The 13,744-nt window shown below is 38.2% G+C and overlaps 1 protein-coding gene across 3 annotated transcripts in view; it reads left to right on the top strand.

Annotated features, from left to right (window-relative positions):
- The window catches only part of uxs1 (UDP-glucuronate decarboxylase 1), a 37,440-nt gene that overhangs the window by 9,651 nt on the left and 14,045 nt on the right, over positions 1 to 13,744 (top strand). For all 3 annotated transcript variants that reach the window (XM_084544321.1, XM_084544320.1, XM_084544319.1), the window contains exons 2-9: positions 95 to 122; positions 1,858 to 1,906; positions 4,178 to 4,221; positions 4,897 to 4,957; positions 6,778 to 6,958; positions 8,939 to 9,043; positions 9,999 to 10,058; positions 10,838 to 10,959. In XM_084544321.1, the coding sequence (XP_084400447.1) occupies positions 118 to 122; positions 1,858 to 1,906; positions 4,178 to 4,221; positions 4,897 to 4,957; positions 6,778 to 6,958; positions 8,939 to 9,043; positions 9,999 to 10,058; positions 10,838 to 10,959 (627 nt within the window). In that variant the 5' untranslated portion in view covers positions 95 to 117. The remainder of the gene's footprint in view (positions 1 to 94; positions 123 to 1,857; positions 1,907 to 4,177; positions 4,222 to 4,896; positions 4,958 to 6,777; positions 6,959 to 8,938; positions 9,044 to 9,998; positions 10,059 to 10,837; positions 10,960 to 13,744) is intronic.

Raw genomic sequence — 13,744 nt, 5'->3', positions numbered from 1 at the left:
CTGTGACACTACTCTCTGTGTTTCTGTATATTATTTCCTTTTATAATGCTTATAATGCCATTTTTATGACAAGTTTTCTCCTTCTCTCTTCCAGCTGTTTGGGGAACATATACGAACATGAGGTACGGTAACACATTTTTCTTCTGCTTAAATGTTTGAAATAAGTATTTGCCATAGTCTGGCAACTAAAAAAAAAACATTGTCCTGTAATAATCACATATGTATTTGATTTGATTTTGTTTCCTGATTCCTGTCACACATAAATCTAAATCCTTGTAGGCTTAAAGATCTAGTCAAGGATATTTGAATCACGTCAAAACAATTGGACAACATGTGCACAAAATGTGTAAACAAAATATTTTTTTGTGTTGATTCCTAAAAGAAGCCACTTCATTTCATACTTTTGCACTCTCTTTGCTCTCTCATCCATGAGGTCGTCTTCCGAAGCGATTTTCCGATAGCACTGAAAGTTCCCACTTATTTTTAGCAGTTCTTGGCCACTTTCCCTTCACTCTGGGATCCAGCTCATCACAAAGCAAGTTAAATGGGAGGGCAAATAAAAGGAATGCTTGTTGAACAAGTTACACAGCCTGAGGGTGAAAAGCTGTCGGTTGATTGCAAAGCTGTTTTGCAAACGTGAAAATACATTTTATTATTGTTCCACTCTTTAGAAAATTATACAAATACAGAGAAACAGTTTGCATGTGTGTGAAGATAGATAGGTGGAAAAAAGTCACTATTCATATTCATCCATCCGTCCTCTCTTGAAGGATTCACCATCAGTGCACTTAACTCTCTAATCAGAATTCAGAGGAGTCCCCAAGTGCTGGTATGGAGATCACTGACATTTATAAATTCTGACTTGGTGGAGGAGTGGGGAGTCTAATGATGTTGTTTACTACATTGTGAGATCTTGATCTTAATCAACATTGAACCACAATGTTCCTTGATGGTGTGTTGTTTTATCTACTAGATTATCCAGTTTTCTCTGGTTTGCATTACAGCACGCCTGCACGCCATTATTCCCTGTCATGACAAAGTCCTACCTCTCTTTTTATTTATTTATTTTTTTATTGTAATGGCCGTACAGATTTACAGTCATATGAAATCTCGAAAGGTAAACTACTCCTGATGCGGTATTCTGAGAAGAGCAAGCTATTTTGATTGTAGTGAGGCTGTTTTTATGTAAACAGGAGATCAGCTTAATACAGCTTCTCTCTCAGTGCCGGCCGCATTGTGTTTGAGATTGAAATGAAAGCAGCATTTTGTCGCCCCTGTTTAAAGATGAAAGATGATTTGTCTTGTCAAGACAAATGTGTCATTTATTTTAGTAATGTAAGACGTGAGGATGCCATGTCAAGACTTGGGATTTAAATAAATTTAGCTAAAGTTGTTCCATGATTAAACATCTTTAATTATTAGTTTTTTTGCTTTGGAATGCCTTTTGAATTCATGCATTGACTGAGCTGATTGGATGTGTAGTATTGAAATGAAACACTATAAATCTGGCAACCGTTTAAACCTTCATAAAAAGATAGCCATCCTTTTAATATATGCGGTTGGATTATGCCATTTTGGCGGTTGCTACAAACCACTGAGCGGGTCTATTGCTTTTACTGCTTTATCACCATTGTGATGAATTCTGCCATTTAATTAGCTGAACAAGTCAAAGCAGTTGCTGCAGTTTGCTTATTTCATCCATGAACCTTCATCAAGGTTCAGGGATGTGTGGGGGTGAACACGTGTTGGTACCTACTGGAAAGAAATGCTTAAAATTAGTAGCTCTTTTCTCTTGTGATTATGCTTGACATCATCTCACTTCCTCCTCTGATTGTCTTTGTGTTTCTCTTCTCATAGAGCAATACAGGAACACGGAGAAATGAAGATTGAGCAGAGAATTGATGAAGTGAGTGCATCACCGAAAGCCGTGTAATCGCTTATCTTTCAAAGAGCCAAGGCACTCTGCTGTGGCACTCTTACTCTTATTCATTGACGTATCTGACTCCTATATTATACATTTGCTATGCATGTCAGGATATACCATGGATTTATATTGGTCGAGAACCTCTACTATACATGCCATAGCAGCATAACCTAGAGTTTTAAACTAGCCAAACACGTTCAGTCCTAAAAATGAAAAAGAAAAGAAAAAGTTTTGGGGTTTTTTGTGTTCAGACTCGATTTTCACACTTTGAGCAAAATAAATTGGTTCGTTTTATTGGCTTGGAGCACATTGAACAACAATCCATTTTGAAAAAAAAAATAGTGAAAGATGTGTTTTTGTGGACAAGCCAGCTAGATTCAAACTCAAACGTTACACACTGAAGCTCTGTGTTCTCAGATATCATATTCTCATAGCCAGGTTTGCCTTTGGGATATTGAGAAACAAAACAATACCATCAGCATAAAAGACATAATTACAGTGCTGGATCAGAAACTGTGTTACTCATGTTCAAAGTTAATAACGTGATAAAAATCCTTGAAGGTCACATTTATGAACTGTTTTATAAACCACTGGTAGAAACAGCTGGAGCTCTGTGAAACAGACATGATTTGAATCAGCTGTGAGCATAAACCCACAGAAAACAATTTATTTAACAAGATGTTGTGATCGACAGCATCAAAAGCATTGGACAGGTCCAGAAAGATGAAGCTTATGGTTACTTTTTTTATCAAGTGAGTTAACAATTCCACCCTCAACAGCAGTTATTGTGCTATGAGCATATCTAAAGCCCGACTGCTGAAGGGTATTATTCAGAAAGCCACGTAGTTGTGAGCTGACTTGTAATTCTAGGACTTTGATCCTTCTGGATATAGAGTAGAACAATAGTTATTAAGTGACACCACCTGAAGGGTGTTTCCCCGGAAATGAAAGCTGTATTAAATATACAGTATGCACAAGTGGTTCAGTAGAAAGTGGAGCACAGAAGCGTAGGGTCTACAATCAACAGGACATTTGGGTTACTTAAATCCTGTTAGTTTAAGTCAAAGTTATAGTTAAAGCACTATATTGAACTGAATATATTTAAAATAATTGGGCTTTGAATGATCACGACAATCTGCCGTTGATGAAATTAATGTAGAGCTGAGTCTGGCTTTTGAATACAGCATGTCATACTGATGGGTGATATAAATAGTTTCAAATGCATTAATTATGAATTCAGTTTCCCTCTTCAGCGAATGTGACATATGTTTTTTTGATGGTCCTGTCACAGAAGGCCGGGACAGTAGTTGTATAGTTCAGAACCATCAGATCATGTAGATTTATCAAACTATTTCCATTTTGATTGCTTTGAATATCATCTGAAACGGTTTTCATTTAAGGCCAAGAGCTTTCCAGTGGGATAGATGCCAATGATTGTAATCTGAGCAACAAGCGTGACTAACACTAGAATACCTGACCCATTTACCTGGTAATAAAAACACCATAAAAAGTGCTATGATAACGCAATAAATTAAAACTTTTTTTTTTTATTTGGGGGCAATTTTAACTGTTATCTGTGTCCCATAAAACGTTTTAAACTTTTTTCTTGATTGGCTGCATCCAGCAATGAACATGAAACATGATAGGAACACAGTTTTTCATAAAGCAGAGAACCCATGCATGCACACATACCCACACAGTTGAAAAGTCAGCTACATAGCACAAATTATAATACTGAATTAAAATATGTGCTTATCACAGATTGCAGTTGCTCACGGAAATAATTACACTTTGTTATCAGGTTGACCTTAGAGTTTAAAGGGTTGGCCTAGCCTGTGAAATTCCGCATATTTCTGGCAATCATACAAGCAGGTTATGTTGTTGCTTTGAAATCCCTATAAAGTATAATGATGACACCACATCATGATAGGGACGAGAGATGCTGTTTGGAGCTGTTAATTTGTTTACCTGTTGAGATTAGGAAATTACTCAGAAGGCTACTTTTTTTTTTTTTTTTTATCCAGGTTTCTCTGCACACAAATATGTTTTCTTACAAGGACAATTTTATAATGACTTGGTTCATGAAGTAACAGTGGTTGGGGGTGTATAACCTGTGCAAAATCCATACATGTTTAATGGACTTGTGTGATGTAAGTAGTATAGTGCATATTTAGCCTCTCATAGGCATTGTAGGATCAAGTAAACATGTCCTAAGCAGTGACTCACACGTCTCTCTTTCTCTTCTCACTTTAGGCTGTGGCTCCTCTCAGAGAAAAGATCCGTGATCTGGAACAAAGGTGTGTATCCTTCTTTTTATATGTATCTCTTGTCACATTACAATACCAGGTTGGGGCTGAATTAAATGGAATAATAATTAGATTTAACGACCAACATCATGAATGCCTTTATTATTTATTTGTACTTTTTTACTCTAAAACTATTGAAAGCCAACTAGAACATCTCGAGTGTGACCACAGCATCTAAATAACATGAGCTATACTTTACACATGGATGAGTGCTATATTAAAGACCAGCAAAGAAACCAGGAGGATAACCACAGTTTTCCTCCTTTTAGCACAAGTTTGGGATGCAAGAAAACACAGCAATTAAATGTCATCAGAATCCCTGTCTCGCTTGTGATAAGGAGGCGTCAGCATAGCAGGCGATCCAGGAATTGAGATAATATTGGTTTTTCAGTGGTGGCTGCTGTTGGTGCAGTAATCCTTGTACATGTGGACCATTATGTTCCCGTGTGATACTTTGAATACTGATGAGGCAGAGAACGGTGGTACTTGCTGAGATGATTGCGTCTATGTAAGCCCCTTATTGCATGCCTGGGACGCAGGTGTGACAAGCCTGTTCACCAGATGTTACGCCATTGTACTTACCAAGCTTATTGCGTCTTGGAGTGTTCTTCTCATTTGCTTGTGTCCTCCAGATGTTCATCCAGATGTCTGTCTTCTCTTTCTCAGTTTTTCTCAGAAATACCCACCAGTGAAATTCCTGTCGGAAAAGGATCGGAAGAGAATTTTGGTATGTGAAGAACAGTCTCAATGATGTGAGGCCATAGCCTTGAATTATGTCAGGCAAAGCACAAAAGACCCAAGCTGATTAATGGGAAGTGCCTAACTGGTATAGATCTTAAGATGTATACTGCCTGTGTGGTACATACTAGGACTGAAGCTCTTAAGACCTCCCTATGAAAGACTTGGAACTGTAATCTAGACCTGGTCTGATATGGCTCTAGTCTGAAAAAGGCTGTTAAATCGCAGATTATGTGTTTTCACAAATGATGAAAATGGAATCTACTTGTTCATAGAATCCAGGTTTGACAAGTGTAATTGTTAGGTTTTAAGATAGATGGCTTTAATTAGGATGTCTTATCAGTCACTCTTCCACAAAGCTGAGTGAATAAAAAGAGTGAGAATCAGTTGTTTGTGTCTATTGTACATGAACAACAGCAATAACAATGCATTCATGGTTTACACTCGCTGTACAAACTCCTGGATCGTTGTGCATATCTGTTGTTATCCTGTATTTTTCAGTTATTTTATTTTATGTGTACAGAATGAGATTCATTTTTTTTACGCTTATTCAAGTTCTGTGATTTTGTACAAGAGAGCAAAAGTTACCGGAGTCACATTCCTTCTATGTGCACACATACTTGGCCAATAAAGCTTGATTCTGATTCTGATAAATTAACTTTCCCATAATTACCAATGTGTAAACCGAAACTCAGCAGCTAATTCTGGCTAATTCTGTTTGCATGTTTAATCATTAAGCTGCTTATATTTGTTGCAGAAATGGAATAATCAATGAAAGAAAATCAAAACACTTTAAATTAAGTCAACGGTTTTCCTCACAGTGCACAGCCACATCGTCTAGGCCTTAAAAGTGAACCGAGGATGCGTTCAAAAATGATGTGTCCAATTTTATTTATCAAAGAACTGAGATCAGTATTTGCTGTGATCAAACAAAATCCTTTAAAACTGCATCAGTTCTTCTCTATTCACAGTTTTTCAAAGTGCTGGGCAGATGTGTTGTTCCAAACACCTTGAAGAACTTGACGTCTGCGGAACGAATGATTTAAAGGAGATTTCCTCACAAAGGAACTAGTTAGTTTGGGTCGTGATCCCCATCTGTCTATGTCACTGAAAATGTCCTAGAATTGTCCTAGAAAATTATTTTGTGAATCTCGACAGTCCCTTTTCCATTAACCTTGCAAAAGGTTGGTATAACGTCAGTAACCATGGTAACTGTAAGATGATGGCGGCTGTAGCGTCAAAATGCTTACATATCGGAGTTAATAAATAATAAAGCTAACAAAAAACAAGACTAAAATGTCGCACTTAAACTGACGTGGCTTAAATTACGTGGCTAAGCTTAAGTACTTTCATCATACAAATAACAAATCAGAATCACACAGTTGGGTCCATATCATGAAAAGTTCACTCCTGGTCTCATGAAGCTCGTCAGGAGAGGAATTTTCCCAGAACTTTTCCGAAAACACCAAACAAAACTCCTCAACAGCAGCTGAAAAGAATCATAATGGTAGAAAATCACTCTGCGCTGGTATCCTCTATTTCCAGGAGTGTCAAATCAGTCATAAAAAATGAAAGCGGATAGGTTAATTAATAAAAAATGAGTCTCACTAATGAAGGGTGGACTAATTTATGCTGCACTGATCTTGAGCTTATTGCACTGTGGCACAGGGGTTTTCACTTTCTGTCCTCCTCATCAACAGCATCAACCGTTCAGAATTCCTGTTTGTTTGTCCCTGTACATCTTAAACAATAGTGCTAAAACAAAAATCCTTTTACTGGTGATGCCATATATGTGTTTTCTTCCTTTAGATTACTGGTGGGGCTGGTTTTGTGGGTTCCCATCTGACTGACAAACTGATGATGGATGGCCATGAGGTGACTGTGGTCGACAACTTCTTTACGGGGAGAAAGAGGAATGTGGAGCACTGGCTCGGTCATGAAAACTTTGAACTCATCAATCACGATGTGGTGGAGCCTCTCTATATTGAAGGTGAGTGAAAGACTAGATGTCAGGAGTAGAGTTGCACATACTTTTGATTATAATACTTACACTATAATGACAAAATATTCCATATTTAGCTTTGTTCAAAAAATAACTATTAGCACACATTGTACTAGTGTATATCTCTTTATCGTTCTAACATAAAATTATCTTATTATGTATTTTATTATTATTATTATTATTATTACTATTATGACTCACAATTAGTATAATCATTTGTATTTATTATAACGTGCTACAGTAATACTGTGATTTTAGAAAAGTAAATTTATCAAGGTGTATAATTCACAGCACTTTTCATCCTCATAATTATTTTACAATGAGTCTACTGTGTATTTTCTAAGGAAATAATCATCTCTAGCTGTGACTCTCCTTTGAAAAGCTAATTTTACCTCTCTGCTTCTGATTAGTGTTTGCCAGATCAGTCATCAACTCATTCTCCTCTAAGCATAAAGCAGTTGTATCTAATATATGTATCACCTTTGTGATGAAGCCCCTGTTTTTACACAGTGTTACATAAGAATATCGCTTATTTTGTCTTTTAATGCAGATGGTGCACACACATAAATTCTGTGACAGCTCAACTTAGGGCTGCTTCAGATCATTATTTTAATCCTTATTTAAAAGGATCCCATACTAACAATATTATTCATCACAGAAGGCAAGATTTAGGCAGGGTGGACGTATTAGGAAATATATTTTATTTGCTGTATCCTACTGATCGTAATTGAAAATGCACCGGTAGTGTTTGTCTACAAAAGGTTGCTTATATCGACTTGGAGCATAACATTAATGGAAAGCTATGTTGCTTAGCTCTATAGGAGCTGCTACTTACAACTCACAGGTGCACTGCAAAGCAGCATTGCCACAATAGCCATTATTGGCATCTGCTCTCAGGAGTATGCTGCAATTATGAAAGCTCCCAATGTCTGGCGATAGGTGGATTAACATAAACATTGTGGCACTTCGATGTAGCTCTAGGTCAAATGAATACAAGCCATATGCTAGGCACTGAGTCAATGTCACCATCCGAAAAGCAAATAACGCAGGTGTAGCATCAGTAGAGAAGGGGACAGTAAGTGGCAGTGATTATCTTGGTGCTAACCTTGTAATAACAGAACAGCCGTTTTTAAAAACTTGTGCTGTTAATAGATGGGTTACGTAACGTTTAATTGGTCTTTACAGCATCACTGCCTAACTTGGCTCTAATTTGATCAGGCAGCAGCCGCAGACGTCAGAGTTGCCAAGATTCATAGGAGCCTGTCAGGATGGTAGACACTGATGCAGGGTTTAGTTTAGAAACTCTTCTTTGACAGGACAGTATGTGTGTTTATCTTCACTTCTTTGAGTAAGGGCATATTATGGTATATATACCCAGTGTGCTCTAACAGTTGCCCGAGGACACTTGAGCTCCTGGATTTCCCTGGCCAATCCAAGCAGTGTATTTCTGATCTTTTGTTTATTTGCTTTGGTATACCATCTGTCAAACATACTCTGCTGAGCTTTCTTAGATTCCACCGCGGGTACGAAGTCTACGAGTAGACGAATAACGATGTATATAAGCACAGCATATTGAACGCTGACAGAAACGCATCATCTGGCCTTTTGCACAGTGGGACCTTTCAGTTTTCTCGTTGAGATGTTTGACACGTACAGATGCTTTGATTTACACTTGCGACTGAATGTTAAATGTCTCGCATCAATTAAAACCATACGTGTTGCTGTTTCCATACTGAGCATTTCCTTGGGGGGAAATAAAATCATGCTTTCTAATTTGCAAGTCTTGAGATGAGACTTCATGTGATTTTCCACTATATAGACTTGAAACATGACTGTAACCTGGTTCAAAAGGATTGCAAACAGGGAATATAGGACAACATAGACTCATTATGTTGTTTTTTTTTCCTGTAAATGTGTCATGAATCTACTGAGATCATTTATAGTGTCTCCTCTCCCTCTCCTATATAGTTGACCAGATCTATCACCTGGCGTCTCCAGCCTCTCCCCCCAACTACATGTACAATCCCATCAAAACACTCAAGACCAACACCATAGGCACTCTCAACATGCTGGGTGAGTAATTACTATTTTACTGCTACAATTTGTCTATAATGACTTCCTTTTTTTATTCACTCCAACGCCAAAATACTGTAAATAAACTGGTGTTAAGAGGAGTCTCTGATACTTGAGCAGAAAGATGAAATAACACATTTTTATAGTTAATAATCAATTCCATAATTATCCTACCCGAACAGCTTTCGAGCTTCGCCCCCCCCCCCAATCACGTACCGCATCATCACAATTTAGTATAGCATCCAGAGGTCCCAGGATATGGAATTCACTTCCTCTTCACATGACTAAACTTTCTCCAAGGTCATTCAAAAACTTACTTCTCTATGAATAATCATCACCATTATTTTATACAATTTTTTTTTTCTTTTTTCTCATCTTTTTTTTCTCCTTTTTCTCTTAGTTATTGGTTTGTCGTCTGTTTTATGTTTGATTGCTTTTCTTTAATTAAAATTTAAATGTTCTTTTGGGGAATCCTCCTATACAAGCCCCTTGAGGGTTTTTGGGGTTTCCCTGGCATGCCTTTATGCTCTTACCTTCTTCAATTACGTATTGTTAATGTATTTTGTATTGTTGTTGTGTTTTTATTGTATTTTATGTGCCAAATAAATGAAAATGAAAATGAAATGGAGTCGAAACCTCACATCTTGTTATGTTGTCTGGATTCTTTAAGACCAAATGAAACTGTATCCCTTTTTTTTAAGAAGCCTAACTAAGCTTTCTTCAAACTTAAACTCATTAATCTTTCAGCTGATTATTGGCATGAATATTTTGACCATGTCGTGTGTATTTATTACAAGCCATTTTTTTTCTTTTGTAGATTGTGCAACCTTTGCAGCGGTGGACTTTATGTTCTCTTCTTCTTTCCAGTCTGTCAGTTTAATCTGGTTTAAGGCCTTTGATCCCTTTTGTTTCTCACATAGGAAGACTGTTTTCATTATGTTGCTTGTCTTCGTAGGCCTGGCCAAACGTGTGGGCGCGAGACTTCTTCTTGCTTCTACTTCCGAGGTTTATGGAGGTAAGAAAGATGCCTCCCTCTTAACTTTATGTGTGCTTAAAACTAGTGGACTGAACTGATGTTGCTTCTGCTTTTCAGTGACTTTATCAGGTTGATTTTGTGGACTGAATCTGTAGCCACACAATATGTGAGAAAAAAAAACTATTAGATATTGTAGTGGAAATTTACTAATAACCTATATGATCTCGTATATCCTTTGTATTCTCTTTTAGATAAGTATAGTTCAGTGAGAACCTACAGAGGAGGATACACTAGAAATGTGTGATTGATTCCATGCACATGCCATAACTGTCAGGATAGACAAGATAAGATGGCTTGATTAACCCCTAATCATCTAAAGTGAAAAACATAACTCCATATATGGCACTATATAGTGCACCTGGGGCTCAGTAGGTAGAGCGGGTTGTTAGCGGTTCGATGTCAGGAATCTGCCACGTGTCGAAGTGTCCTTGAGCAAGAACTAAACCCCCAGTATTTACCATTTGCTATTGAACCTTGCACTTCCTCTCATTACATGAACCTGTAAGTATTGCTAATCAGCGTGGTAATTATGGCTAAGAGATTTCTCTTAGTGCATACTCATTATCTATATTCAAGCCTAGTCTCGGACTGAAATATTGTGTCAGTCAAACACTTAAGTGATTCAAGAGTGTCAAAAGAGAGCGTTGCCCTGGAAACTAATGACAGTAGGTCACAAGGGGTTGCAGGCCAGTGACCCTTTTGTGTATTATACTTGTGCCTGATATGTTGCCAACATTTTATTTATTTATTTATTTCAGATCCAGAAGTACACCCTCAAAATGAAGAGTACTGGGGGCATGTGAACCCAATTGGTCCTCGGGCATGCTATGATGAAGGCAAGCGCGTAGCAGAGACCATGTGTTACGCCTACATGAAACAGGTATCATCACTGTCTCTCTAGTGTGCACATTTAAAATATTTTTCTTTCCCCATGTTGATTAAAACAGTGAATAAATAATTACAATTTAAAAATGTATGTATATATTTTAGCTAAATTTAAATCTCATGGTCACAGGTTGAATTATTTATAATGTGTTTCTGGATGCCAGAAGCAAGATCTATTCATTATGGGAAAACTCTTCACTCTCTCAACAGTGAAGATCAGAAGTACTACCTGGAAATGAAACCATTTTATTATTTTCATCATAGTGTATACATGGATAAGGCACAACATTAGAAGTTAATAACATTGACCATCTTGTGACGATACAATGTTCTGCTGGGAAACTTTTGGACCTGGCATTTGTGCGGATGTTACTTAGACATGTAGCACCCACCTAGACCAGACCAGGCACCCCCACCCCATAGCAATGACACTCCTTGATGGCAGCAGCCATCCCCAGCAGGATGCAGCCTGACACAGGCACACACACAAAAACGGCACAAAGTGTTGACCTGGCCTCCAAATTCCCTAGATCCCAAACTGATCAAGTATCTGTGGGATGATCCACACAGGCCCCTCCCCTCAACCCATAGGACCCAAAGACCCCCACTAACAACATTCTGTTGCCAGACACCACAGGACACCCTCAGAAGGCCCATGTCCTGTCTCTGATGAGTCACAACTGTTTTTGAGGCACAAAGGAGACCTATATAGTATTAGGAAGGTGGTCATAAAGTTTTGTCTGATCCTGTGTATGATGCTGAAATAGAATTTATAACCTTGCCCTATTTCACCAGGTCTGTACCTGTTTTTAAAAATAGTTCCCTTAATAATTCCCCTGGCTAACTGTTTTTGAGAGGATGCTTTGGCGTAAGTGAAGACATGTGAGTGAATCTTGTTTTAAGACATAAGACATGTTTATTGATCCCACGTATGGGAAATTACCTTGTCTGGTTTTGAGTCTGGTTTGAGTTTTATGATGAAAAATTCAGTAAAGCTCTTGACGATTACAATTCTGTTCAGACTGTTTCATAATGACTTGAATGACGGCAGCCTTTGATGATCAGATATGATTGACTTCTCTTGCCTTTCCTTCAGGCAGGTGATATTTATTTATCTGCCTCATCTCCAGCTCCCCCTCAGGTTGTCTTTTTGTTTTTTTTCTTTCGCGTTCACCGGGAGAATTCTTGGAAATAGCCGCCTTTCAAAATGTAGCTGTCAGTCATTTGTGTAGCTGGACAAGAATATCACCCATTTTATCTATTGCCCAGTCATGTAATCAAATGTCATTAACATTTAAAAGTGATGAGTGTTTGGCAAAGTAGTGGGTGGAAAAATATGCGTCACATGCTTCTCAGTCTGAAAAGAACTATTAGAAAACCCCTAAAATATATATCCATGGGTCTCTGATTGTCATTTGACATGAATGATGATTAGCATCATTAGGATTTTTTTCTTTACTGAGACCGATGGCCCTTCTACTTAGTGATGCTGTTCTTTTCAGTGCCGCTGGTTTTGTTGCTGAAGTGTCGGAAACAGATTAAGCATTACTTAAAATCTGACCATACTTTGAAGATCCTCATCTAATAGGAAGGGAACATAAATCACCAGGAAGGAGAATCTGTCAGAAGAATGTGTCTTTATAAGAGTATTCATGGTCTACAATTGTGAATAGTCCATCTTGGGTTCACCTGCCACACATAGAGAAGGAACAATACGCTTTCTCTTTCCTATGAATGTGTATTGATTACCTTTTCCGATTTGGTGAATAAGTTGCATGTGTTGTTGGGAGAACAATACGTTTTCTGTGTGAATGTGTCTTTATGAGTGTTTTTGTGAGCTAGTTCGGTTAATGGCTCTCTAGGCATAAAGGAGGAACAAAAGGCTTTCTCTGCTTTCTGCAGATGGAGGTCACCTGCCAGAAGCCTAACTCAGTATTTGCATGTGTTATTTAGATGCTTTCAAGGATGTGTGGCCCATCAGATTTTATTAAGCATTTTAATCCGCATTGAATAGCTTAAAGAGATGCTTCATTTGACACCAAGGACATCACCAGACCAGTGCAGATAGACGATGCTCGCTAACGTTAGTAAACAAATAGTAATGTTTCAGCCGATACCGCGACAAGTGTTGCAGGTTTGGTTCTGGACCGACTGTAGCTACGAATTATTTTGTTAGCTTAGAATGGGCCGTTCATATCTTGATAGGGAGCGTGTCTACAAAAGCTTGTTACTTATGCAAGAACAGAGAAATTTGTTCTTTTTCTTGACGTGAGCAAGAACAAGAACAAAGTTGGTTCTGGCCTTGTCATTTATACTTCACGAGAAACTCAAGTGAATTCCTCATAGGGCCCTCCCACTGCTGCATATGTCACACGCACTAAGCATTGTGGGAATCTGATAGGCAGCAGTGACGAAGGCAGTTTTCGAGTTGATGAAGGAGCAGGAGAACATCATATTTGAAGGATTTGAGGAGGAGGAAGACTTGTTAGTATTTGCAATTGCCCAGGACATGGATTAAAAAGACTGAACGTAGCTGATCCTCAAAACCATCCGTTGCACAACCGGAAAAGGGCGAGAATGATAACATTTTCCTACTTTTCCGCATTAACCACACCCACTTCCATTTTCTGACCAGTCACAGAATAGCTGTTTGACACCACACGAGAAAGAAGTTCTGCCCAGATGATGTGTCGAGAACAAGCTGCGAGAACTCCCAAACGATGGTCGCGAGAAAAGAATGACGTTCTCTTCTCGCAGTCCTGGGAGAGAGAACAAATTTC

The sequence above is a fragment of the Chelon labrosus genome (genome assembly GCF_963514085.1).
Source record: "Chelon labrosus genome assembly, chromosome: 5".
Classification (NCBI taxonomy): Eukaryota; Metazoa; Chordata; class Actinopteri; order Mugiliformes; family Mugilidae; genus Chelon; species Chelon labrosus.
Note: the sequence above shows the minus strand (reverse complement) of the source record. Positions and strands in the feature narration are given on the sequence as shown.